This window comes from Sphaeramia orbicularis, chromosome 19, assembly GCF_902148855.1.
Source record: "Sphaeramia orbicularis chromosome 19, fSphaOr1.1, whole genome shotgun sequence".
NCBI lineage: Eukaryota > Metazoa > Chordata > Actinopteri > Kurtiformes > Apogonidae > Sphaeramia > Sphaeramia orbicularis.
The window spans coordinates 43,033,053-43,057,663 of record NC_043975.1 but is presented as its reverse complement, the minus strand read 5'-3'; the positions used below and the strand labels follow the sequence as shown (position 1 = coordinate 43,057,663).

General features: G+C 40.8%; 1 protein-coding gene across 1 annotated transcript in view; it reads right to left on the bottom strand.

The window, feature by feature from the left end:
- Positions 1-24,611, bottom strand: part of jmjd1cb (jumonji domain containing 1Cb) — a 334,742-nt gene that overhangs the window by 12,107 nt on the left and 298,024 nt on the right. Inside the window, 28 exon segments of the mRNA XM_030122304.1 lie at positions 1,076-1,244; positions 1,323-1,381; positions 1,384-1,489; positions 1,491-1,570; positions 1,573-1,596; positions 1,599-1,665; positions 3,857-3,880; positions 3,882-4,019; positions 4,021-4,067; positions 4,070-4,078; positions 5,823-5,942; positions 5,945-6,059; positions 6,173-6,297; positions 6,467-6,556; positions 8,773-8,922; positions 11,916-12,130; positions 15,808-16,009; positions 17,286-17,441; positions 17,444-17,665; positions 17,668-17,829; positions 17,832-18,368; positions 18,371-18,544; positions 18,547-18,746; positions 18,748-18,858; positions 18,860-19,043; positions 19,046-19,712; positions 19,715-19,729; positions 23,535-23,700. Coding sequence (XP_029978164.1) covers positions 1,076-1,244; positions 1,323-1,381; positions 1,384-1,489; positions 1,491-1,570; positions 1,573-1,596; positions 1,599-1,665; positions 3,857-3,880; positions 3,882-4,019; positions 4,021-4,067; positions 4,070-4,078; positions 5,823-5,942; positions 5,945-6,059; positions 6,173-6,297; positions 6,467-6,556; positions 8,773-8,922; positions 11,916-12,130; positions 15,808-16,009; positions 17,286-17,441; positions 17,444-17,665; positions 17,668-17,829; positions 17,832-18,368; positions 18,371-18,544; positions 18,547-18,746; positions 18,748-18,858; positions 18,860-19,043; positions 19,046-19,712; positions 19,715-19,729; positions 23,535-23,700 — 4,334 coding nt within the window.

Here is a 24,611-nt window from a genome sequence, read left to right as displayed (position 1 = left end):
TTTGACAATAATTAACCCATAAAGACCAGTGCTACTTTTGTGGCGTTTCACAGAGGATTTTTAGCTTACCGGCGACAGGCCGTAAGCTATCGTCGTCATGCAGTGTCCGTAGTCGTCGTTGTCTGTCGTCTGTTTCAAAACTTTCAATCATCTTCTTCTCTGAAACTACAATTCCCATTGACTTCAAACTGGTATACAGCTTCTTTATGATGATGTCAACAAAAGTTAGGTGAAATTATTTGAATCCGGATCTGATTCTGGATTTGGTGCGACTTTGAAAAATTTCCCCATTATAAGAGATAGGAAGTGGATCGATGCAATAACTCAGTAAATATAAATGATATCAAGTTGAAATTTCTACAGTCCAGCCCTGATGGGGAGATGACCAAACATAATGGCCCACATGCTGATCAGGATCTTCTTCTGGATCCAGGAACTTACGGAAAATTTAACATGGGCTCTTATGGGGAAAAATTTCAGGTTGGAATTTGAATTTTTTACAGATCTGAGTGGAATATGAGCAAAACATGGTCTATTTCTGTAATATACTAAATACACGTAACTGGGTGATAATAAATGGCATCTGGATACATTTCCAAAAGCTTTTAATTTGTCTGGTAAGCTACTGGCCATTGGTCCTATTTTTTCTCTCTATTTAACCTCTGTTAAGTGATTTATTATCATTTGTTCTAATATTCTCCTCTGTATTTTGCAGTTTTTCTGTGTAATGAGGTATTTTCCTATATTTAATTCACTGATCGGTGTAGATGTTCAATAAAGCTCAGGTTAAAGTTGAGGGTTTAATATCAAAAATGGAATCAACTATAGAATAAGTGAACAGGTATTAAACAGTTTACATTAGTCAGTGGTTTAGGTTGATGTTTGGGTCTTTATGGTTAATGTCATGATCATGTAATCTGGCTTTAGTGTTTCTTTTAGTTTGTTTGTCAAATTAAACATAGATAGATCTGATTCTATGTGTTTAATGTGTTTTAACTTTTACACTAATGCATCGGTTTGATTAACTGAACCAACAGCCATCGAATGAATGAAACTAAAGTACAGTTGGACTCACTGGTGATGTCCTCAAATCCATCCCAGAACTCCTTAATTCCAGAGTTGGAGACCACCTGGTCTTTACAGTTCAGAAGGTCTCCCTGATGGTCTGCAAACTCCTGATTGAAGGAATCGGCCTTCCACAGTCCAGAGTTCAGCCTCTTGTGGATCCCTGACACCAACACAGGCTGTACGAACACAAAACCACACAGTGATTATCAGCTCCCTGTTACAGCTACCGTTACCCATGACAACCGCTGTCCTACCTGTCCTTGTTTCCAGCATTCTCTGAACAGTTTCCAGTTGTTCTGGTTGCGGTGGTCTTGAGCCACAGAAGGCGTCTGTTGTTTAACCAACAGTGTGGAATGTCTGGATACTGATTGGTGGATTCCTCCGGCCCTGCTGCTGTGATGGGCGACGCCTTCTTCCTGTCCAGGTTTGGTGTCCTCAGTAACCACCGGGGGTAGGGCTGCTGTTGTTGCTGGGGTGACGGCCTCTTGCTTAATGATAATTTAGTGATGTTCTGACGACTTGCTGGATTTTATTCTCAACGACGGATGCAATGATGTCGTCCAGTATGTTGGGCATGGTGCGGCCGCCTTTACCGGGCTGTGGAGCAACCGCAACAACAGTTCAAATATGACAGAAAAAAATAGGAGAAAGAGTCTGAATATACAAGGGCGAAGACAGAATATTTTGAGATTTTCATTTTTAAAAAGCGGACCCAACATATGGGTCCGGCAGCTCCTGTTAGTATCTGACACATGTGGACTGATCATGTGGAATCCCACCCAGAGGAGGCCTGTCCTAACCACCCACAGTCTGGAATCTGCAGTGTGCTCTATTAATGACCTGAAGTTTTTCATCAGTTTGTTTTTAACTACCAACAAAAATACCAAATATTCAGTGACTCATACTTTATACTTAAATGCCTTTTCTGATATCAACAAACCACATTTTTGATCCAAAACCCCCCCAAAACGCTTGTTTGTTGTTTTTTTCCCCCACTATGATACATAAAAATGTGATTACTAATTTTGTAGATTTTGCAGCATGACTTCTATCCATGATTAACAGCAACATTGGTTAATATGCATTGTTATTTTTGTGCCAGGTCAAAAAATCTAAAATGTGTCAATGCACATTTTTTACTCACCTCAGAGAAGGTGTTAGGGCCTGATTTACTAAGATCGCAAATAATGGGCACAAATTTGCTTGCACTAAAAAAATGCACGCGCTATTGATCTGTGTGTCACAGGTGATCAACTCAGATTTCCTGCCCTAACGACACCAGGTCAAAGTCTTGGAGATCGCTCTATTTAAATGAGGGTTCAGTTGTGTGTGCTACTGTTATTGTCATGGAGACAGTCGGCTGTATGAACTGTTGTGGGATACACCAGCCACTAATGGAACAGTGAGTGGAATGATCCAGATGGAAATGAACCGTAGGAGGAGTTTAGTCAGAGAAGGTACTGATGACTGTGACTGTGACTGGACCCAGTTCAGAAGAAAAAAAAACAAAACAAAACAAAAAAACCCCTTTTGTTTAACCCTTCGATGCATGAATTATGAGAACCTTAGTCAAGACTTTTTTTCCTGAGTGTTTATATTCCTCTTTAGGGCATGAAAAAAAACCCCAATGTGATTGAAATTTTTTAATGACCCTATTTTTTTATGGAGTTCCAAAATGTCCACTCCACTAATTTTTGAAGCAAGAACATGTATTTAAAACACAATAACAGAAAGTGATATAGTGTGAAAACTATGAAATAAAAACATTTTTAATGCAGCTGATATGATGTTTTCTCACATTTTAACATACCCTAATACTAGTTGTACTTGCTTCATGGAGATAATATACAAAAAAACCTTTTAAGATACTGTTAATTACAATCTAATGGGGCGGCTGTGGCTCAGTTGGTAGAGTGGATAATCCAATGACCAAAGGATTGGCGGTTCGAATCCTGGCTCCAACTGTCCACGTGTTGAAGTGTCCTTGGGCAAAACACTGAACCCTAAATTGCTCCCAGTAGGGCCAGGCAGCAGTTGCCCGCTGGTGTATGAGTGTGTGTGTGAATGGGTGAATGTGTAGGAATTGTAAAACGCTTTGGGCACATGAAGGTGTGTAGAAAATGCGCTATTAAGTTCAGTCCATTTACCATTTAATAACAACTAGCAACTGATTACAGTCAAAACATGTTACTGCAGATCAACAACAGCTAAGTTACAGTAATTGTATGAATTGCAGTGTATGAGATGGTGCATAACTGTCCACTGTGTTGGCTGATATCAAACTAAAACAACAAAATCCATGAATATATGAAAGAACAGCGTGAGAATAGCTGTCCACTGTAGTGACCCATATCCATGAAAGGGTTAAGAAAACTGTTAATTACAGTCTAATAACAACTAGCGATTGATTTTCACTCAAACATGTACTGCAGATCAGGTTTATCTAGAACAGCAAAGTTACAGTAATGGTATGAATGTGAGTGTATGTGATGATGCTATGAGCATCTACTGTGTCGGTTGATATGGAACTAAAACAACCAACCCATGAATATACGTGAAAGAGAACAGCTGGAGAATAACTGGTCACTGGAGTGACCAGTATGCACGAAAGGGTTAAAAATCATGCAAAATGAACAACTTTTGAATTTTAACCCAGTACAAATTGTGAAAAATAATTTGACCTTTTTTAAAACCTGAAGTTCAAAGTGTGTCTAATATGCTGACCCGGACACCGGAAGGATCTCCAGCCTTACTCCTGTGATGGGAGGTTTGTGTGGCCCTAACATACCTGTGATGCAGTCGAGTAGACGGGGAGCGAAGGCAATGCCGGCGTCGGTGGATCCCAGTTTGAGTTTTCCCGCGGTAGTGGTGAGCAGGTCCCTCAGGGTGGAGCCCTGCTCTGTATTGTGGAGACCAGGGCTGTGGTCTTACACTGCTTGCAGCACCTCCAGGACTGTCTCCATCCTTATCCTCCTTCACTGATTTACTGAGCAACACGACTCCTTGTTTTCTGTCAGACAAACAGAACCAGATGGGATAAGGAACCCCCCCTCCCACTGGAGGTGGAATACACAAAAACTAATGAGGCGCTTTCACATCTGTCTGCTTAACTCTTTAAGTGCCAGACAGTTAAGGGGATAATAAGCCTTAAAGTGCCACAGAATTTGGCCGTTTTTCAGTATTTCGCGTTCGTTTTCCTAATATTTGAAGAATCCTGCAGGAAACCGCTCGGTAACATCCGACCGATTGCTGATTAGATCCAAAACGCACCAGACGCAGCCGATTCATTATTGATCGTAATTTGCATAATTCATAATAATAATAATAATAATAATAATAATGATAATAATAATCTTTATTTATATAGCACTTTTTCATACATTAAAAACTGTAGCACAAGTGCTTTACATATCAGTTTAAAAATCAGTACCGCCCCCCCACCCACACCCACCCCCACATATACATGCAAACCCACAAGCTCACACATACTTAAGAAGACTGACTGAGCATGGGTAGACCAGAACAAAAATGTACAAGTAAAAGTAAAACATCAATTTAGGAGGCGCTGTCTCAGGGAGCCATCCGCACCAGGAGGCAGCCGCCGACCCCGGCGACCAGGTACCAGCAACACAGCCCCGCATCCCAACTAGTGGGAGAAGGCCGACTGGGACCCTCACCCACCAGAAAGGAGCGGACCCCAGTGAGAGAAGGCGCCGCCACAGCCCCGGAGTCCACAGCCGCCCCCAGGCATGGAGGACTCCCTCTGATGAAACACCGGAGAATAAGAAACATTAAAAAGATATAAAAATATTATTCGGTCGCGTGACCTCAAATTCCCGTCTGCTTGGTCTCAAAAGGGGGACACAGAAAGAACGTCATCGAAATGTGAGAAAGAAATGGGGGTGGATGGTTTGTTTGTACACAAATGTGGCGTGTTCTCCAAAGCCGATCTGATCGGCCCGTGGCACTGAAAGTGTTAATTCAGTACGCTGCAGTTTGGTCTGAGCAACCGCCCATGACTAATGAACTGAACTGTCTCCGTCCAGAACGGTGTTTGGGTTTGGAACCTTTTACAGACTATCGTCAACCACTAAAAAGAACTGAAGAAGAAAAAAAAACAGTACAGGAGGAAGAGGAGGTAGGTTTTAAACAGAAATATGATCTGATGAAGACAAAAAAATCAGCTTGAAAACACATGGACAGTAATTTCAACTAAGTAAAGACAGTTTGTGCTGGCAAATCATGATTAACATTCGAATGAGTACTGTAATGAATATTTACAGGCAAAGGATGTTTATTTGGGGACAAACAAGGAGGAAAGAACAATCATTTTTAACGTATTACAAATATGTGTCTTTATTTTAGTTGGATGTTAGTTCCATGTTGAGTTGGTATAAGTTGGATCCAAATGTGTTGAAGACTGTAGTGACATATTGTTTATTGATGTCATTGGACTGGTTTGTTGTTATTTCTATTTAGATATATTTTTTAATATTCTTTTACTTTTATACTTTTTGTGGTTGTTGTTTCAGTTGGTTCTGGAATAAAGAACCAGTTGTTTGTCATTTCCAGACACGTCTGTTCCACACTTTTACTATTTTTTTCACTTATCCAACTAATTGTTGAATTGAAGAAAAATGATTGATAGATTACTCGATTACAGAAGTACTCCATGGCTGCAGCTCTAAATACCTTAACCTTAGTTCAGATTCCATGGATGAAACCACTGACTGAATAATGGGACTTGTCCTCACCCTTCTTCTCCTCTCTGGACTTCTGCTCGGCCAGGTTGGCCAGGAAGTGCAGGGGGGACTGGGACTCTGGGGGGGTGACGGGGGCACTTCCTGCATCACTGGCCGGGCTGCTGCCTCCCCTCCTCCTCCATTAGTCTCTGCTTTGGTTCCTCCCTGGTCTGGAGTCTGCTGCTGAGATCCAGGCTCTGCTTTGACCAGGGACAGTTTGTTACTGTGGTTCAGAACGTTCTGCAGGACCTGGATGTGGAGGACAGAGGTCAGTCAGGGGTCAAAGGTCATCCTGGAACACTGCAGAGCTAAATGTAAACTGCAGCCTATCTGAGCCCAGGGGGGAGGTGGGCCGGTGTTACCTGGGAGACTCCGTTTGTGGCTGGGAGTTTGGTGAGGAGGTTCTGTTTGTTGGTGCAGGGACAGAAAGACTTGATGTTGTGTTTGTCTCTGGCTGAATGCATGGAAGTCACCAACTCAGTCAGCACTGAAACAGTCAAAGAACACTTAAAACCTACTATCAAGCAAAAACATATGTGAAAAAGAAACAACATATGTGAAAAAGAAAACAAACCATTCACTGTCACCCAGGGTGACAGTGAATGGGTTGTTTTCTTTGGAAATGGACTTTCCATTTCCATAAGGTATGTGTTTACCTGTGCCAGGTATGATCTGTGTGGGCATCAGGTGTTTGTGATCATGGGGTTGGCCTTTCACACACTTCAGCCAGCCGTACAGCTCTTTATCTGGACACAGAAAAACACAGATGAGTAATACACACACAACGTACACGAGTGGAGGAAGAGAACTGTGAGCATGTGGCATTAGGCCTCAGATCTGTGGAGAAAAACAAACATATGCCGCATTTCCACTAACTCGAACCGACTTGACTCGGCTCCACTCGGGTACCAGGTCCTATTCCTGGAGACCATTTCCATTACAGGATACTACCGACTTTACAGTACCCGGATGTCATAGCAATGTGGTGCGTTAATTCCGTGTCTGCTCAGAGCAAGGTTATTATCGTTAACGAAAACTAACGAAATGACAAAAACTAGAAGTGAAAAAACATTTTCATTAACTGAAGTAAATAAAAACTAGAATTAAAAGAGAAAAACAATAACTACCTGAAACTGTATTGTGTGTTTACAAAACTAACAAAAACGTATAAAAATATGGATAAAATTCCCTTAGCTTTCGTCTTTGTCAATGTTGGATTGATATGAAATTGATTTATTTCCCTCAAGCAATTTTAGCTGCTGGCACCATACGACACTTCACGGTCTGTCACTTGTGGTTTCCAGTTGTCTTCTGGTCCCCACTCTACCTGGAAACATGGAGACTAAAGTTGGGAGAAAGCAGCAGAGTCCTGTCTGGGATTTATTTGAATACGACGGAGAAGAAGAGAAAAGATATAAAAAACTAAAACCAAACTGAAACTAAGCATTTAGAAAATAACAAACTAATAAAAATGAGCAAACCTGCTCTAAAAACAAATTAAAACTAACTGAATTAGAGAAAAAAAAGTCAAAACTAAATAAAACTAAACAATAATGAAAAATCCAAAACTATTAGAACCTTGGCTCAGAGTTGCTGATAAACTCGCTCGTTGCATGTTGTCTCATCAAGCATGCTGAATTTTTACGTAGGCCATCAAAGACTGAATCTCGACTGATTGTGGTGTAGTTTTACAGACTGTCATCATGTGTATTAACCTACCAACATATTTACTGTAAACTTCTGTCTGACCAATCAGTGGTCTGCAGTGTTCACCTTTTAGTATCTGTTCCCCAGTCCTGGAACCTCAGCAGAGGTGACACCAAAAAACTAGTACCAGGTACCAGATTCCAGGTCCTTTTTCGTAATGGAAACTCAAAAAGGCTGAGTCGAGTCGAGTCAAGCTGAGCTGGTACCACATAGTGGAAATGCGGCAATACCGACCCACTTTAGTGTCACTGTCTTTGTAATTAATAGCCTTTTTTTTTGTTTAATTGACTTCATTTTACTGCAAAAACGGTAAGATTGAAATGCCTTTGTTTTAGTTGAGTCTTTTTTTACAGATGCAGTGGAAACATGTTCCTACTTTCATCAGGTAGAGGTGAAATAAATGTGTTCTCAGTGGAAACAGGATTAAAGAGTCAGTGAGGTACCTTCTGATCCAACCAGTGGATTTGACTATTGAAGGTTTACTATGAAAGTTCATCTGGAGACCTAACCTGTTCCACACAGAGGATCAAACCTGTCCAAGTTTCACCCACTGACCTCTGAGGCAGCATGGATAAAAACCCAGAGTGAGGACCGTGAAAGGGAATGTAAATATGACAAGATGAAAATACACATTTAACCCCAACATTAATTTAACACAATACTAAATTGTAATTATAATGTGATTTAATTGTCCCTTCTTGGTTTTAGCTGCAGCTTCTGTGTTGTTGTTTGGTTCTACTGTAGTTTTAAATTCCTCATATGTGTTTAAAAAGGTTATCCTTGTACCTGGAACAGACAGAACACTGCCAAACTGCACTTATTTTAACAAATGTCAGGTTCACAGGTTATTTGGATAGTTTGGAAATGTAAATATATTCATAATGTGATTTTACATTTTCAATTCATTTGTTTTATTTCTTTCTTCTTCTTCTTCTTCTATCTATCTATCTATCTATCTATCTATCTATCTATCTATCTATCTATCTCTATCTATCTATCTATCTATCTATCTATCTATCTATCTATCTATCTATCTATCTATCTATCTATCTATCTATTTTTGTTGTTTGTTGCTTATCAATCATTTATGTACCAGTACTTATATTTAGTTGGTTGATCTTTGTTTTGATTTCACTGTTGACATGTTCGAAATAAAGATTTCATTCATTCATTCATTCATTCATCATTCATTCCATTGTTGTGTGACTGACTGAAGGCTGTAACTGTAGTGACAGGTGGGTGTGTCCTCACTGACCTTTGGAGCTCCTCTCCTTGGCTTTGTAACAGTCCAGGCATACGACAAAGCCACACTTCTGACAAACCCAGTGGATGTTGAACAGCGTTGCCTCGCAGGCGTCACACATCTCCCTGACGCCCCTGACCGCTCGCTTCCATGCCAGCTTGGCTAAAAAAAACACGAGGAAATCACCAAAATGTGAGACCTGATGCCAACACTAATAACAGGGTTCCTACAGGTTACAAGTTACATTTAAGACCTTTTTAAGACATTTAGTACAGAATTTAATACCCATTTCAAATCCGTGACCCCTAGAATTTAGGAAAATTTTTAATTTACTCCAACGCCTTGATTCCCACCGTTCCAAGTCAGTTCTGACTGGGGGCTGCAAAGTTAGAGACAATTGGTTCCTAAATTCAATATAATTTGGTAGCTTAGAATGGGTGGAACTGAGTCGAATAATGTTACTTTCTTTGCAGCTCGGACATTTAAAGCTATACCTACCGATGTGGCATTTCTCACAACACTTAGTAAAAGTTTGAACATGAACAACCCGCCTCTGTCCAAAGCCCCGCCCACATCCCTCTGCCTGAACTCTGAGGCTCCCCTCCTCTCTCCCCCTCTCACCTGGTGCGCACGGAGGAAGCAGAGGCAGAGGTTCGGTCCGCTTCGGTGTGTCCGCGGACCCCTCCCTCAGTAATCAGATACATCATCCACCTGCCGCGGCTCCTGTTCCATCAGTAGACCCTGTATTTAAGGGTCTGGTATGTGCAGCGCTGGGTCAGTGTCTTCACTGCACCACGGAGATGAGGTGCCCAGGCGACGGGCGCGTGCACTGTGAAAGAGCGACCTCTGCGCATTTTCCGTGGATATTTGAGGTTTCATACTCCACACATTTATCATCCTACATCATCCTACATTGTGTGACACCAAGTACATGTACCTGTATGAGTCCCACAGTCATAAAAGCTGACCTTAGTGCAGACCTGTCTGTTTAGTCCAGTACACCAGACTTACAGACTTTTATCTCCATCCTTCATTCATCAGACTCCTGTTTGTTTCCCTTAGTTGTTGTTTCTGTTAATAAATCCGTTTTTTCCCTTCCACATGTGCATTTGAGTTCTATCACCACACATCCTAGACAGGAGACTGTGGTCAATGACAGGAGGAGCAGCGCGAGTGAAGCGTTAGATTCAGAGGGACACATATTGGATGTGGGGACGGCGATAATGGATCGGATGCTGGACGGCCGTAATGGATGATTGACAGGAGGCTCAGCCAGGTCTGACCAATCATTTTATTCGGTCCGAATGAAATAATTGGTCAGACTTTTATCAGAAATATATGAGAATTAAACATTTTTGAGTTTCAATACCTGGTGGATTTCTTTTACATTTTAGTTTGACACACGCTTATTAGGAGCATTTTAAGATGACAAAAGAAAAGTGTAAAAATGCCACATCATACGGTATAGCTTTAATCAACACATTTAACCCTTAAAGACCCAAACATCCACCTTTAACCCTTAAAGACCCAAACGTCCACCTTTATGCCTTACAGACCCAAATGTCCACCTTTAACCCTTAAAGACCCAAACATCCACCTTTAACCCTTAAAGACCCAAACGTCCACCTTTAAGCCTTACAGACCCAAATGTCCACCTTTAACCCTTAAAGACCCAAACGTCCACCTTTAACCCTTAAAGACCCAAATGTCCACCTTTAACCCTTATAGACCCAAATGTCCACCTTTAACCCTTACAGACCCAAATGTCCACCTTTAACCCATAAAGACCCAAACGTCCTCCTTCAACCTAAACCATCTACTGATCTAAACTGTTTAATTCCTGTTGATCCACTAATCGTATCAATCCATGTCAATCCATAACCCTAACCATGTAAAATACAGTTCTTCATCTTTTCATCAGATATGACCATATTTGGATGTTCAGAGGCTCCGTAGTGGAAACACCGTCATCTTCTCCAACATTGATTTCCCAGTCAAACCCATGGAGTTGGATCAATGCCAGGATGGACACACTGGGTTTATGTTCAGTTAATGACAGATTGGACTGAAAAAGACACTGTTTATTCAGTTTGAGCTGTTTCTGATAGAAGAACCATCAACTTTAATCTGAGCTTTTATGAACATCTAAATGATCAGTGAATTAAATACAGGAAAATACATGATTACACTGAGACAAAATACAGAGGATAATAGTACAAAAGTGGTGATAAATCACTTAAGAAAGGGTCAATATTAAGAAAAATCAATTTAAGAACTGCCACAGAAGTAGCTCTGGGTCTTTATGGGTTAAACACATTTATGGGAACATAACTTCAGACCTACAATATCAAATTCAATACCTTTTTAAGACTTTTTTTACAGTATTAAATGCAGATTGGTATATTCTAGACCACAGGTGTCAAACATGCGGTCCGGGGGCCAAATCCAGCCCGCCAAAGGGTCCAGTCCAGCCCTGGGATGAATTTGTGAAATGCAAAATTACGCTAAGATATTAACAGTTCTTTTAGTTCAGGTTCCACATTCAGACCAATTCAATCTCCAGTGAGCAGGACCAGTCAAATACTATCATAATAACTTATAAATAATGACAACTCCAAATGTTTCTCTTTGTAAATGTTAATATTTTCATGTATTTACACGAAAACAAAGTATAATTTCGCAAAAAATGTGAATAACCTGAACAAATATGAACAACCTGAAATGTCTTAAGAAAAGTAAGTGCAATTTTAACAATATTCTGCCTGTTATTAAATGTTTTGTGTGTTTGTAGATCCACTGTGATCTGTAAGTTATAATGTACATGTGTAAATGATAAACTGAGGCAGAGAATTGTTAAAATTACACTTATTTTTTCAGTTTGTTCATATTATTCACATCTTTTGAAAGGGTAGTTTGCTGATGTAAACCTTTTCGTAATGTAAATTTAATTTTTCAATCTAAAACATAGTGAAAAGTTTGGAGTTGACATTATTTATATATCATTATGTTATTATTTTATTGGTTCGGCCCACCGCAGATCTAATTTAGCTGAATCTGGCTCCTGAACTAAAATGAGTTTGACAGCCCTGTTCTAGACTTTTCAGACCCTGCTGGACCCCTGTAGCAAACCTGGTTGTTGTGTTGGAAGTACTGACCGTCCTTCTTGACCCATGAAGCCGCTGTGCTCTCCGTCACCACCATCTGACAGAACTTATCTCCAATGAAACTGAGGATGTACTTGGCAGTGGTTTGGTCCAGGTGACTCTCCTCCATGGCCCCTGGGACCCACAGGGCCAGGGCTTCATCATCAAACTGGTCTGGAGAGGAGAAACCGTCCATCCGGATCACCCCGTTTTTACTGTAGGACAGGCTGAACAGTAGATCAGATATTAGTCCATCTGGTACTTTACAGAACTATGCCAGTGCAGCACAGTAAACGCCTATGAAAACACTAGTGTAGAAGAAAAAGAGCAGAGCTGAGTCCCAACAGTGTTTCTGATTCACATTCAGAACAGACGACATGCTTTGGACACAAACACTGTAAAGACAATTACAGATGTTCTCACATCCAGATTAATTAGTCAAATAGACACTGGACTAGGGATGTAACGATTACCGGTATAACGATAAACCGTGGTAAAATTGCAGACGGTTAGTATTCCCATTTAAATTCTAATTGTCATGATAACCGTGTTTGATTACCACACTTTTAGGGGAAAAAACGCCTATGTAAAGATCTGCTTTTATGTCAAATATTTGAGTATAGTTTTAATTTATTACAATTTTAATTTTATACCTAATATTTGGAACCAATATTCACTTTTCAAGTCTTTGAAAAGGTTCATTAAGCATCTTTGCGTATTTATGCAATAAATGATATACATTTTTCAAATCGGATTTTATAATTTTTTTGTGTTTTCTGTCCTTTTTTGTTGATATAGTAGGTTAAAGTGAAAAAAAATAGGCAGATGATGCAGATGAAGTTGTGCTGAAAAAAAAAGATACCAAAAATGGGTTAATAAACATTTGTTTATATTGTATATAAAGGCAAAACCAAAAGTACTGAAAAACGGACAAAAAAGGCTCAGACCACTAAGGGTTAATATTTGAATGTTTCTGCCAACAGAAGGTACATTGTGCCAATATTTTATTTGGTTTTTTTGCTTGTTTTTTTTTTTTTTTTCAAATTACAACTTGGTTAAATTTTTTCAGTGTGTATTAGTACTTTTTGAACATTTTGAGCACAATTTCAACAATACCACGAAAATAAAGATAACCGTGATAATTTTGGTCACAATTACCATGATATGAAATTTGCATATCGTTACATTCCTACACTGGACAGTTTTTTCTCTATTGTGAAGTCAAGCTGCACAAACCAAGGGGAATTTGTTTTCAAAAAGCCAGGTTTTTTAAATAAAATTTGCCCAATGATGTCAAAAACTGCACCTTCAAATACACTTTTTGGGTGGTTTTGCAGAAAATGTAGATTTTATGTGCAGAAGAGTTCGAAACTGCAGCCTCACTCAGATCACTGGGATGTTTCCATCTGATTTTTAACCTAAATCTTCAGCAACTTGGCCCAAGGGAATCTGACTTTATGCATGTTTCCATCTACCGCTCTCATACTAATATTAAAAGGTGGTTCTTCATCGTCATTGTTTAGTAGTGTCCCAGTTAGATGAAGTATTTAATACATCAAATATGTCATTTCTATTTGCTTTTTGTGTTAATTCTGTAAACACTGGCCCACACACAGAAAAACAAACAATTATTCATTACATCTTCTATTGCACTTATTTGCATTCATCAATAATCAAAATGCCATTTCCCAAGTTTTTTTTTTTCTTTCCAAATTTGCAGCATTTCCAATTTGAGTCTTACAAGTGCAAATTGAAACCGTAAGTTAAAAACAGAAACAATCACCTCTACTGAAACAGTCTCCATCCATCCATGACAGAGGACATAACGGATACAACCATCAAATAAATAAAACTACTCCTTTCCTCTTATTTTGGATCTTGATAAACATCCTGGATCTGCATCCTTCAGTTGTAAATGTGTTTTGTGGTTTTGAGAGCAGAGCATGATCCAGTTCTGTTCAGTGACTCACAGTTTCCACATGTAAACACTGCGTCTGTCGTCCTGAAATAACCCAGACACCTCAAGAGAATGTTAATGAAATCCAAACTGAGACGGAGGAGGGTAGGGGAGGGAGGGAAGGTGAGAGACTGACAGTTAGAGATGGAAACGGAGACAGATTCACTGCAGCACTGAGTCAAAGAGGGAAGGATTCTAGAGCAGAAAATCCTGTTGGACATATTTACTCTGTCAGACCAATAGCCTGCATCCTCTGCTGCTTCTCCAACCCCTGTGTGTGTTCAAAGTGCTTTCATAGTAAATAATTAGTATATTTAAGGGAGAACACAGAAGGAGGTAGTACATACTGTACTACCCTTAAGATGAATAATACATGTCTTCTATTTAGGACATGAAGTCTGGATCCAAACAGCTGTCGTCTCATCTGTAGTTTTCTGTGACTGAAAAGCAACATGTAACTAAAATACACATGTATGTCAACATCTGTGTGTTCCATTATCAACATGTGTAAGTATGCACTCCAGGAAAATGTGCACAAATGTCTATGAAAATGGTGGACGCATAACCTGCCAGCAGGTGGATGTATATCTAATATGTAGTTGTCTGCGTGTAACAACAGTCTGTACATATGTTTATATTTGTAGACTTGTAGGTGGATGTATTTCGTTAAATACATGTAATAACAAAATGTATGAAACTCCATAATGAATACAAAGTGATGTCACAGAGGAACCATTTTACACATGTGGACATGACCTGATGCAACATGAGAATAAATGTGAATGATGGGACCTGGACTGAAACAGGACAGTACCTAAACTAACTCCACCCTCTGATCATGATGGGATCATACTGGGACTCACTGACCCACTTTGGTACTGTTGTACTTTAAGTTTAGATACTGCCCTGTCTGTGCTTGGTGACACTCTGCTTATGTCTTTGCATTTGTTTTATTGTCTGTTTGTTTAAAAATAAATAAATAAATAAATCTGTCAAAAGTGTATATAAAAAAAGCAACATGTAACATAGAGCTGCACGATTCTGGCAAAAATGTGAATCACAATATTTTTGCTTAGAATTGAGATCACAATTCTCTGGCACGATTTTTCTCACAAAATGTTTCTTGCACCGCTGTCGAGGAGAATGGGTTCTTTTATCTCTGATTCACATTTTTCGTATCACTCCGCAAGTAGTCTGGTCACTTATGGTCCCGGTTGCTAAGCGACATCAGCTGATCTGTGAAAGTTCGCAGCTCAAAGAAACTTCCCAGAAGTACAATGGAATTATTCTATACAAAATTTTTGGAGATGGTGAGACTTTTAATTCTTGGTTAAAGGCTAAGTTATCGTCACCAACAAAGAAAAGAAAAGGAGAAGAAGAACAGCAGCAGAAGTCAGAGAAGTGAAAGTGAAAAGACATGGATCTGGACGACAGAAAAGAAGAATGACATCCGATGAGCCTTTACTGGACACCAGGTCAGGTGGGTGACTCTGGCCCCTCCCACTGGGGTTTTATCCATTTCACTCTCTTTACTGCAGATGTTCCTCCGCTCTAATTCACTCTTTCCTCACTCAACTGCAGCCGACAGCAGCAGGGTCACATGTTGTAAAGACGCTTTACCATTGGTTGAGGGAGGAGGCGGGGGCGGTTCTGCGTTTGTGGACATTTGTTTGTAATGCAGCTGTGAAATAAAATGATTAAGAATCATCCATGTTTAGAAATGAGATCACGTACATGTGTGAATCGAGATCACAATCTTTTAACGATTAATCGTGCAGCCCTAGTACAATCATTTGGGGTTTTTTGCAGCTTTAACTGTAGATTTAACTACACCGTATTGTTTGATGTTTGAACAAAATGTGTCCAAGCCTGGTGGGGCAGATGCAGATGGGTGGAGTTTATAAAAATGCAAGAAGGGAAAGGAAATGGCTTGAGCGAGATCCTTACCGTCTAAAGTAGTAGAAGCGGCAGAAGACGGGGGAGTGGGTGGGCTCCTCCCCCTTCTTACTGCGAATCACTCTGCATTCACGACACTTCTGCAGGTTGGGTCCAATTTCTGAACAGGAGTCGTCCTGTAGGAATGACTCTCCGGTCTGCTTCAGCTTCTTCACCTTCCTCCAGTCTTTCAGCACAGAACGGGGAATTCCATCTATGGACATTATCAAGTCATTAACAGACCTAAAGTTATATGAACAGATGAAAAAGGTTGTAACATAGTGCTGGTCTGCACTTTTACAATAGTCTGTCAGTACTTTTCACACATTACATTTACACTGTGGACAAATGTGGAGGTTTTCACAAAAGTAACACAAACTAGAAGACTCCTTTAAAACTTTAGATGTCAAAAATGTCAAATATCTAATATCAGAAGCATTTCCAAAGTACTTTTACAACACTGATTTTTAATTGGTTTGTAAATACATGATTTCACACATTAGATCTTAAATGGATTTGCCCCTTAATGACAGAACTGCACCATAGATACTATATACTGAACTGAGAAGTTCGCACTTTCACCAGCTGATCAAGGTTCTAATAGTTTTGGATTTTTCATTATAGTTTTTTTAGTTTTGACTTGTTTTTCTCCAATTCAGTTAGTTTGATTGTTTTTAGAGCAGGTTTGCTAGTTTTATTAGTTTTGTTTTTTTCTAAATGCTTAGTTTTAGTTTAGTTTTAGTTTTTTTAATCTCTTTTCTCTTCTTCTCCATCGTATTCAAATAAATCCCAGACAGGACTCTACTGCTTTCTCCCAACTTTAGTCTCCATGTTTCCAGGTAGAGTTTGGACCAGAAGACTATTCTAAACCAAGTGATGGACTGTGAAGTACCGTATGGTGCCGCTAGCTGAAATTGCTTGAGTGAAATAAATCGATTTCACATCAATCTGACATTGACAAAGATGAAAACGAAGGGAATTTTAATTATAATTTTTATACGTTTTAGTCAGTTTTGTAAGCACACGATACAGTTTCAGTTAGTTATCGTTTTTTTTCTTTTTAATTATAGTTTTTATTTATTTCAGTTAATGAAAATGTTTTTACAATTCTAGTTATCGTCATTTTGTTAGTTTTTGTAAATGATAATACCCATACAGCTGATGTGAGTCTAGTTAATGATAATTGGACATGTATCTACATTCACTAGGCACATATTTATGCCAATAAAAGTGCCTTTCTTGGTTTTGTATTAAAAAGCAGTTTTTCCAACTTTATAAAACATCAGCTATAATCATCATTATGTCAAAAGACATGATGGTTTTATTCGTTCAAATTTCTGTGTTGCCCTTTTTGTTGGAATGTGGGTGATTCTATCTACATTTATATGGAGCTTAGAGACAACTCTCTCGGATGTGTCTGATCCTGTTGCCATGGAAACAGTGTTGAGCAGGTGTTGGGTCGACAGTGACATGTATGGTGTCAGACTTACTGCTGCTGGCCAGTTTGAGCTTGGTCTTCTCCATTGCCGATCTGAAAATCCCGTTGGGCTTGACGTCGTCCTCATCTTTGTCGTCTCCATTCTTTTTAGCCGTGTCGTTCTGTTTCTTCTTGTAGGTGGGCTTTGGCTGACGCTTGGCTCGGCCATCTTGCTCTCGCTGGTGTCCGAGTCGTCGCCGCCGCTGTCTGACCCGGAGTCATACGTCCGTTTGCTCCCTCGCCGTGCGGATGGCGCCTCCTTTCCTCACCTCCTCCTCCCCCCAGCTGCCTTCTCATCGGGGTGCCGCTCCCTCTCTCCTTTGTTTCCACTCTCTTTGTTCATCTCAACCTCACTTGAAGTGGAAGCGCTCAGATTGACAGTGCAGGGTTTATCATTTCTGACATGGCTGTGGTGGTGTTTGTGTTTCCGCTGCTGCTGCTGCTGCTGCTGCTGTTGTTGCTGTTGCTACTGGGCACTTTCTCTGCTTTAGTCCCAGTAGAGCTGGTTGTAGCTGTGGTGTTGCGGTCCTCCTCTGAGTGCCGGGTTAACCAGGCCTCTTCAGTTTGTGGTAGTTACTGGGCTGACTGCTGCTGGTCGATGCGGATGCGGGCGACTGGCCGTTGGGCAGGGGGCTGGACTTGCCCGGCGTTGTGCTGCCACTCACTGAGCTGCTGCTGTCATTAAAGGACGAAGAGGCTTGGGTGGAGGTGGGTAGAGGGGGGGAGCTGTGAATTTTGTCAACTGAATCCACAGTGAGGGGGTTTCCCGCTGTGACAGACGGGGACGCACCTGACAAGTTACATCTGGACTGAGCTGCAGCTAAGGCGGCTTTGTGTTTCTTGAGGTGTATAAACGAGGGTGAGTAAGGCTGGGTGGAGCCAGAAACGGAGCAGGGTGTGGCTGTGGGGGTGGGGGTGAGGCTGGGGCTGGGCTGAGGTGTCCCTGCTGGACTGGGAGGAGGCAAAGACCCTCCTGGAGATGTAGTGCGTGATCCTAGTCCATCGTGGAGTTCTCCTGGTACAGAGTGGCTCATGACCCGGCTACAAATGCCAGCTTTATGTGTGATGTCACCTCCAGGGGAGTAACCCAGTTCGCAGTGGCCGGCCCAGTTTTACTCTGTGCGCCGTAAACTGTGGAGGCGGAGCCAGGAGTCCTGCACACAGAGTTTGTGCTGGTGGCTCCCACAGTGCCTTGTGTGCCACGGGCAGATGTCTTTTTATTATAACATAAGTCATCCAGGTTAGAGTTGTGCTGGATAACCCTACCGCTCTCCCTGGTCGGGGGTTTTCTCCCTGTAACTTGGATGTGTAGAACCTCCCCTGGGGGGGCTCCTTTTGGATCATAGCACCAGATTTATTAGCACCAAAAGCACTGTCGTACTTCACAGAGGTTGAAGGACGCACAATGACTGATGCCATTGCAGCTTGAGGCTTCCCCCTCAGCCCTCCTCTTTCCTGAATCATGTCTCCTCCCCCAGCGCTGTGTTGATGATGTCATAATCTCCCCACCGATGCCTGAGGCTGCTGATGTGGCAGCGGTGGCGGCATTTCCATGACCTTTAATGTCCCTGAGTTCAGGCAGCAGCGGGGGGCTTCTGCTGCTCTGCTGATGTCTTGCTACCAGCTAAGCTAACAGGCTGGATGGGTGTGAGAGTTGGGGGGGACAGGCGTCCACCATAACCCACCCTCTCCCGCTCCCGCTCCTTCTCTCGTTCACGCTCTCGCTCTGCAGCCTCTTTGCGTTCCAGTGCGTGTTGTGTGGGCGGATGGAGACGGGCGCGCGGTGAAGTGATGGCATTGCCCTGAGCTGCTGCTGCTGTTGGTGGTGATGGTGGTTGGAGGCTGAGGAGGAGGAGGACGTAGACGAAGATAGAGGAGAGATGGCGGGGCTGCGGCGTTCTATCCTGTCCATAGCAGTGTGGTGGGAGTGGTGCTGCTGAACCAGCGTCACCTGCTGACTCAGCTGCTCTGTGATTTTCCCAGCTAAACCCTCTCCTCCCTCTGGCTGGTGCTTAATGAGGGGTGGGGGCTTGGAGAGGGAAGATTTGGAGCCATAACCCTGGGGCAGGGACCCCTGGGTCGGCATGGCCGTCCCAATGTTGGCCACCACCCCCGAAGCTCCAGATACTTTATCGTAATAAGAGCCCAGGTCCTTGGAGGGGTAGAGCCTTGGAGGCTCGTTCACTACACTGTTGGACAGCGTGGTGAAGTAATTACTCTTTTCTGACTGAATGATGTGGGGGTGGGTGTGGCCTGCTTTGGGGCTGGGGGAAGCGAGGGCTGGAATTCGGACAGGGAAGGCGGGCTCTCGGCTTCTTTCCCGGTCCCTGTCCAGGACTGGGTCAGCGGAGCGCTGGATCTTAGCGGTGTAGGGTGCAACCTCAATGCTCTCTTTCAGGATTTGGCGATTCTCCTCTTTATATTTAATGGCTCGGTCCGCGCCGCCTGAACTGCATCCTGGGAAACAACATGAAAACACCTTTAATTTTTAATCTAAACAGATGTGAAACAAGTCACATGATTCATGTTTATGTCAGTATTTGATGATGATGGTTGATGATTGACAGCTGGATCACATAAACTGTTCCTACAGTCTGCAGATAAAACTCAGTAGATAACCACATTATTTAATCCTCTGAGACTCTGTTATATGAACAGATTTTAAGCCTGTATTCATTGAAATTCATTGAAAATTTTCTAGTACAAAATATAAATCCTCAGATCTGAAATTCAGCAGAACGATCTAGTTGGAAAAACTAGTTCAGTGGTGATAGTGATACTATACTTGACCAGAGCATGGCCCTAATTTAATGTGTGGTTAATCAAAGTACAACCTTGGGCCAAATGAAATGTATGATGATTAAATTTAATTTATTCCAACTGTGCATGATCTACTGAACATACTCTGCAATTATTACTAATGCCAATAGAGGGCATGTCACAGTCTGCTAAAGTCACTACGGTAACACACACTGAGACACACAACAACAGCTCAGTAAGTGGCAGCGACGTGCGCGCATGCACACACACACACACACACACACATTATGTAATAGTTTGGAAACACCTGCTTGGACTGGAATTACATTTATATTTTGATTGCCCTGTTTGTTTAATTTTCATCTAGTTTTTTTTGTTGTTTTAGCTCCTTTTCCCTGTTCCTCAAAAGGCCAGTTGTAAATAAGAATGTTTTCTTAATCTGTTTTGCCTGGTTAAATAAAACATTTTATTTAAATATAACACCAACAACAATACTGTGTTATGTACAAGTAAATGAATGGGAACAGAGGAAAATGTACACACTCAGTAACAAATATTAGTGTGGTCACACTGTAGCTAAGACTGCACACCATTTTTACTTCTACTGATAGAAATAATTGCGTTTTCATTGTAACTGATGAAGATGGTATAAACCAGGTGTAGCTTGTTACCTTTTAAACCATATGATGATGTCTGAACCTTGTACTTGGTCGTTTACTACAGTCTGGAAAAGAGCTCCATCACTGATCTTTTAAGGGTTAAAAATTAAGGTTATCACTTCATTATCCCTGTGGGCAAATTGAGATCCTAACAAATGTCGTATTTAGCACTAGCATTAGCATTAGCTTTTTGTGCAACTCACGACTGGTGGCTAAGACTTGTCATTTACCCTACATATACAGTACTGTGTAAAATGCTTTGGGTAGCCTTTGGTCTTGTTGTTTTTACATGGTTATAATGGATGTGGCTTTATTTAAGAAAAAATGATTCAAGAAATATGCAGGAAATATGCACAGAACTGAAACACACACGTACACCTGACTGTCTAGAAGTTTACTTTTGTATAATCTTGTGTTATGTTGTTGTTGTTATTATTATTATTAGGGACCAAGCTAGCGCCACCTATGTGAAAAAACACCATAAAAGCCGCAGTGGCCAGTAGGAATGTTGTAGAGACATGAAACCAATGCCAAAATGTTGGTTGGAACATGCTCTACAAATGTTACACTGACACTTATGACCTATCTGCAACAGGAAGTTCGCAATATGCCTTTCAAAATAAAATTTTTAAAACTAACTCCGAAGACACCGTTTGTCGTATTGACCTCTAAATAGCGCCAAAACATAGAGTGAACCCTCCTCACAAAAGTGATCTCATACTTTTTCCAGAACTGTCTTAGTTTTTTTTTTAGAAGCCCGCAAAGTTGCGATGTTTGGAACTCATTTTTCACTTTGGAGTTTTTCCCCACGTGACATATCTATGCGTTCACGGGACTCAGCACAACTCTCACATGCAAAAATTTTGAGATACGATGTACGGTTATTGCTTTAACAATTTGTTTCTTTTCATACTTTTTCCACTTTAGACTGCCATTTGACCCCCTTAACATGCTCCAAAACTCACCAAATTTGCCATGTATGTCATGGCTGCTGAACACTTTGATTCAATATTAAAATCAACCCCTTGGGTGCCAAAATGGACTCTGTAGTACCACCTATGTACTAAAAAACACACAAAATCTGCCCTAGCGGCCAGTAGGAATGTCACAGAAACATGGAACAAATGCCAAAATGTTGGTCTGATTGAGCCCGACAAATCATACACTGACACTCATGAGCTAACTCCAACAGGAAGTTGGCAATCTGCCTTTGAAAGTACTCTACGTTTCTGCAATTACTGCTTATTCATTTCAGGCTTTTGACACAAAAGTTATACCTCATTAAATTCCCACAAGTCTGCAGAATCCAAAAGTGAAAGAATTTTTCAGATACGACCAACGGTTATGGAATAATGGCGATTTTTTGAAGAGTATGTTTACTTTCACTTTTCATAATGACAAAATCCCTATATAATACTTACTAGTGCAAAGTAGTGGGTGTCTGACAATAGACCAGTGGTTATAGCACTGGTCTATTGTATGGGAGTCCTGGGTTCAAACCCTGAGCAAGGCAATGACCTTTTTTTTTTTTTTTTTCCTCCCTTCTCTCCCCCCTCACATTTTAAAACAGGTTTTGCTGCATTGTATTGTGGATATTGGACATTTTGCACACATTACAAAGTACATGGAGTATATTTTTTAAAATAAACCCTTATTAAAAAAAAGAAAAAATGTCTAGTAAATAACTTCTTTCATTTTTATGACCAAACGCTCAACTGTTTGTACAATGTTTCTTCATTCAAAAGTACTCTTTCTCACAGACACATATGCTCACACAATAGGGTTTTTCCAAAATAATAGCCTTAAATGTGATAAATCATCACTTTTAGGCTCAATTATTCATACAATTTCAATTCATTTTTCAAAATGATTCTTTCTCTCATATACAAAGCAAACACACATGCACACAGTAGGGTTTCCAAAATAAAAGTCTCATTTAAAGGTGATGGTGGTTTCAGCAGAGGGTCGCTGGTGTTCTGTAGAGATGTAAGGAGGACAGACACTAAAGAGTGGGAACTGGTATCGGGACGGAGAGCTGTGAGTGGAGCTGAGGTGTCGACGGTCACGGGAGGCGGATCGCAGGGGAGGCGGAACGCCCGGTGCAAGGTCCTGCCCAATGCTGCTTGCAGCTTTAATTATTATTATTATTATTATTATTATTAATATTATACTTATTATTATCAGGCCCGAGCCGCGAAGGCACTAGCTGGCGAGGGCCTATTAAAATCGCATGTTCTTATTTTACTTTCACCACTTTTAACACAAATTTGACCCCTTGAACATGAACAAAAGTAAATTTTATTTGGTCAAAAATTCAAGCCTGGCAAAAATTTTGTTTTATTTGAAGTCGCCAGGAAAAAATATTGCAAAATGACTCGGCCACGCCCCCTCAAAAATCACAATACATTATGTGGATGGGAGCCCTCCCCAAATTTTTTTCCACGTACAAACATGAAACTTGGTACAGACATAGCCCATGGTAGGACAAGTCAAAAATTACATTGTGGCAGGTAATTGTAACCCAACAGGAAGTCGGCCCTATAGGGTGGAAGTGTGGACCTATAAAATCACACCCGTCATACTTTCAACATCTCCTCCTAGGGTTTACATGATTATTATTTTTATTATTATTATTATTGTTAAGTTAGCCTAAGACTCTTGCATGGAACTATAAATATCAGAAAACCCAGTTCCTAAATTCAGGTGGTCCATGGGTACAGGTAATCACTGGTCCAGAACAGAAGCAGATAACCAGTCGTTTTACTGGTGGTTTTGCTGTTTCCTCAACTGAAGGGGTGTGTCTAATGGACTGTGCAGTCATCATTGCAGGTGAACTGGGTTACCTGACTGTTTGCCAGGCGTAGTTTGCTGTGGGGGTCCAGAGAATAGAGTCGATGCAGGTGGACTTCCTTCCCTGTGGGGGTTCGACTCCTGTCTGTCTGCTCCTGTTTCAGCTGGGCCAACGTCAACGTCCTGATTGGATCTATGAACGCCTTCTTTTCCATGTCTCTGTAAAAGGACAAGACACATACTGAAGATTTCCACAAACCTCTACTGTCTAGATCAGGGCTCTCAAACTCATTTTTTTTCAGGGGCCACATTCAGCCTCATTTGATTTCCAGTGTGTTGGACCAGTAAAATAATAACAGAATAACCTATAAATAATGACAACTCCAAATTTCTATTTTTGTTTTAGTGCTAAAAAACCCCATTAAATTCTGAAAATACTTACTTTTATAAACTATCCACAAAAAAGATGTGAATAACCTGAAAAAACTGAAATTTCTTAAGAAAAATAAGTGCAATTTTAACGATATTATGCCTCAACTTAACATCCATACACATGTATTATGGATTGGATCTAAAGACACTTAACACTTAGTTACAGGCAAATTGTTAAAATTGGGCTTAATTTTCTTTAGACAATTTTAGTTGTTCATATTTGTTCTGGTTATTCACTTTTATGTAGCTTGTAAATGTAAATATTTTCAGTTATTAGTTATAAGTTATTTTTTGCACTAAAACACAGACAAAATTTGAAGTTGTCATTATTTATACGCATAATGTAACATTTTTTTCACATCAAACTGAGAAGAAAATCTGGAGTCATTCTTTTTTGTCAGTTATTCTGCTGTTATTATTTGACTGTAGATCATATTGGTCTGTATGTGGAACCTGAACTAAAATGAGTTCCACAGCCTTGACAGTGGAATTTTTTGCACTTTGCAAATTCATCCCAGGGGCTGGATTGGAACCTTCGGTGGGCCGCATTTGGCCCCCAGGACGCATGTTTGAGACCCCTGGTCTAGATACTGGGTATGCACAGATCTATCTGATATGGGTCTATATCACTGACATCAGCTACTGGCAAATACAGCATCTGACCAATGACAGTGGAGCATATGGACCTGTTACAGTGA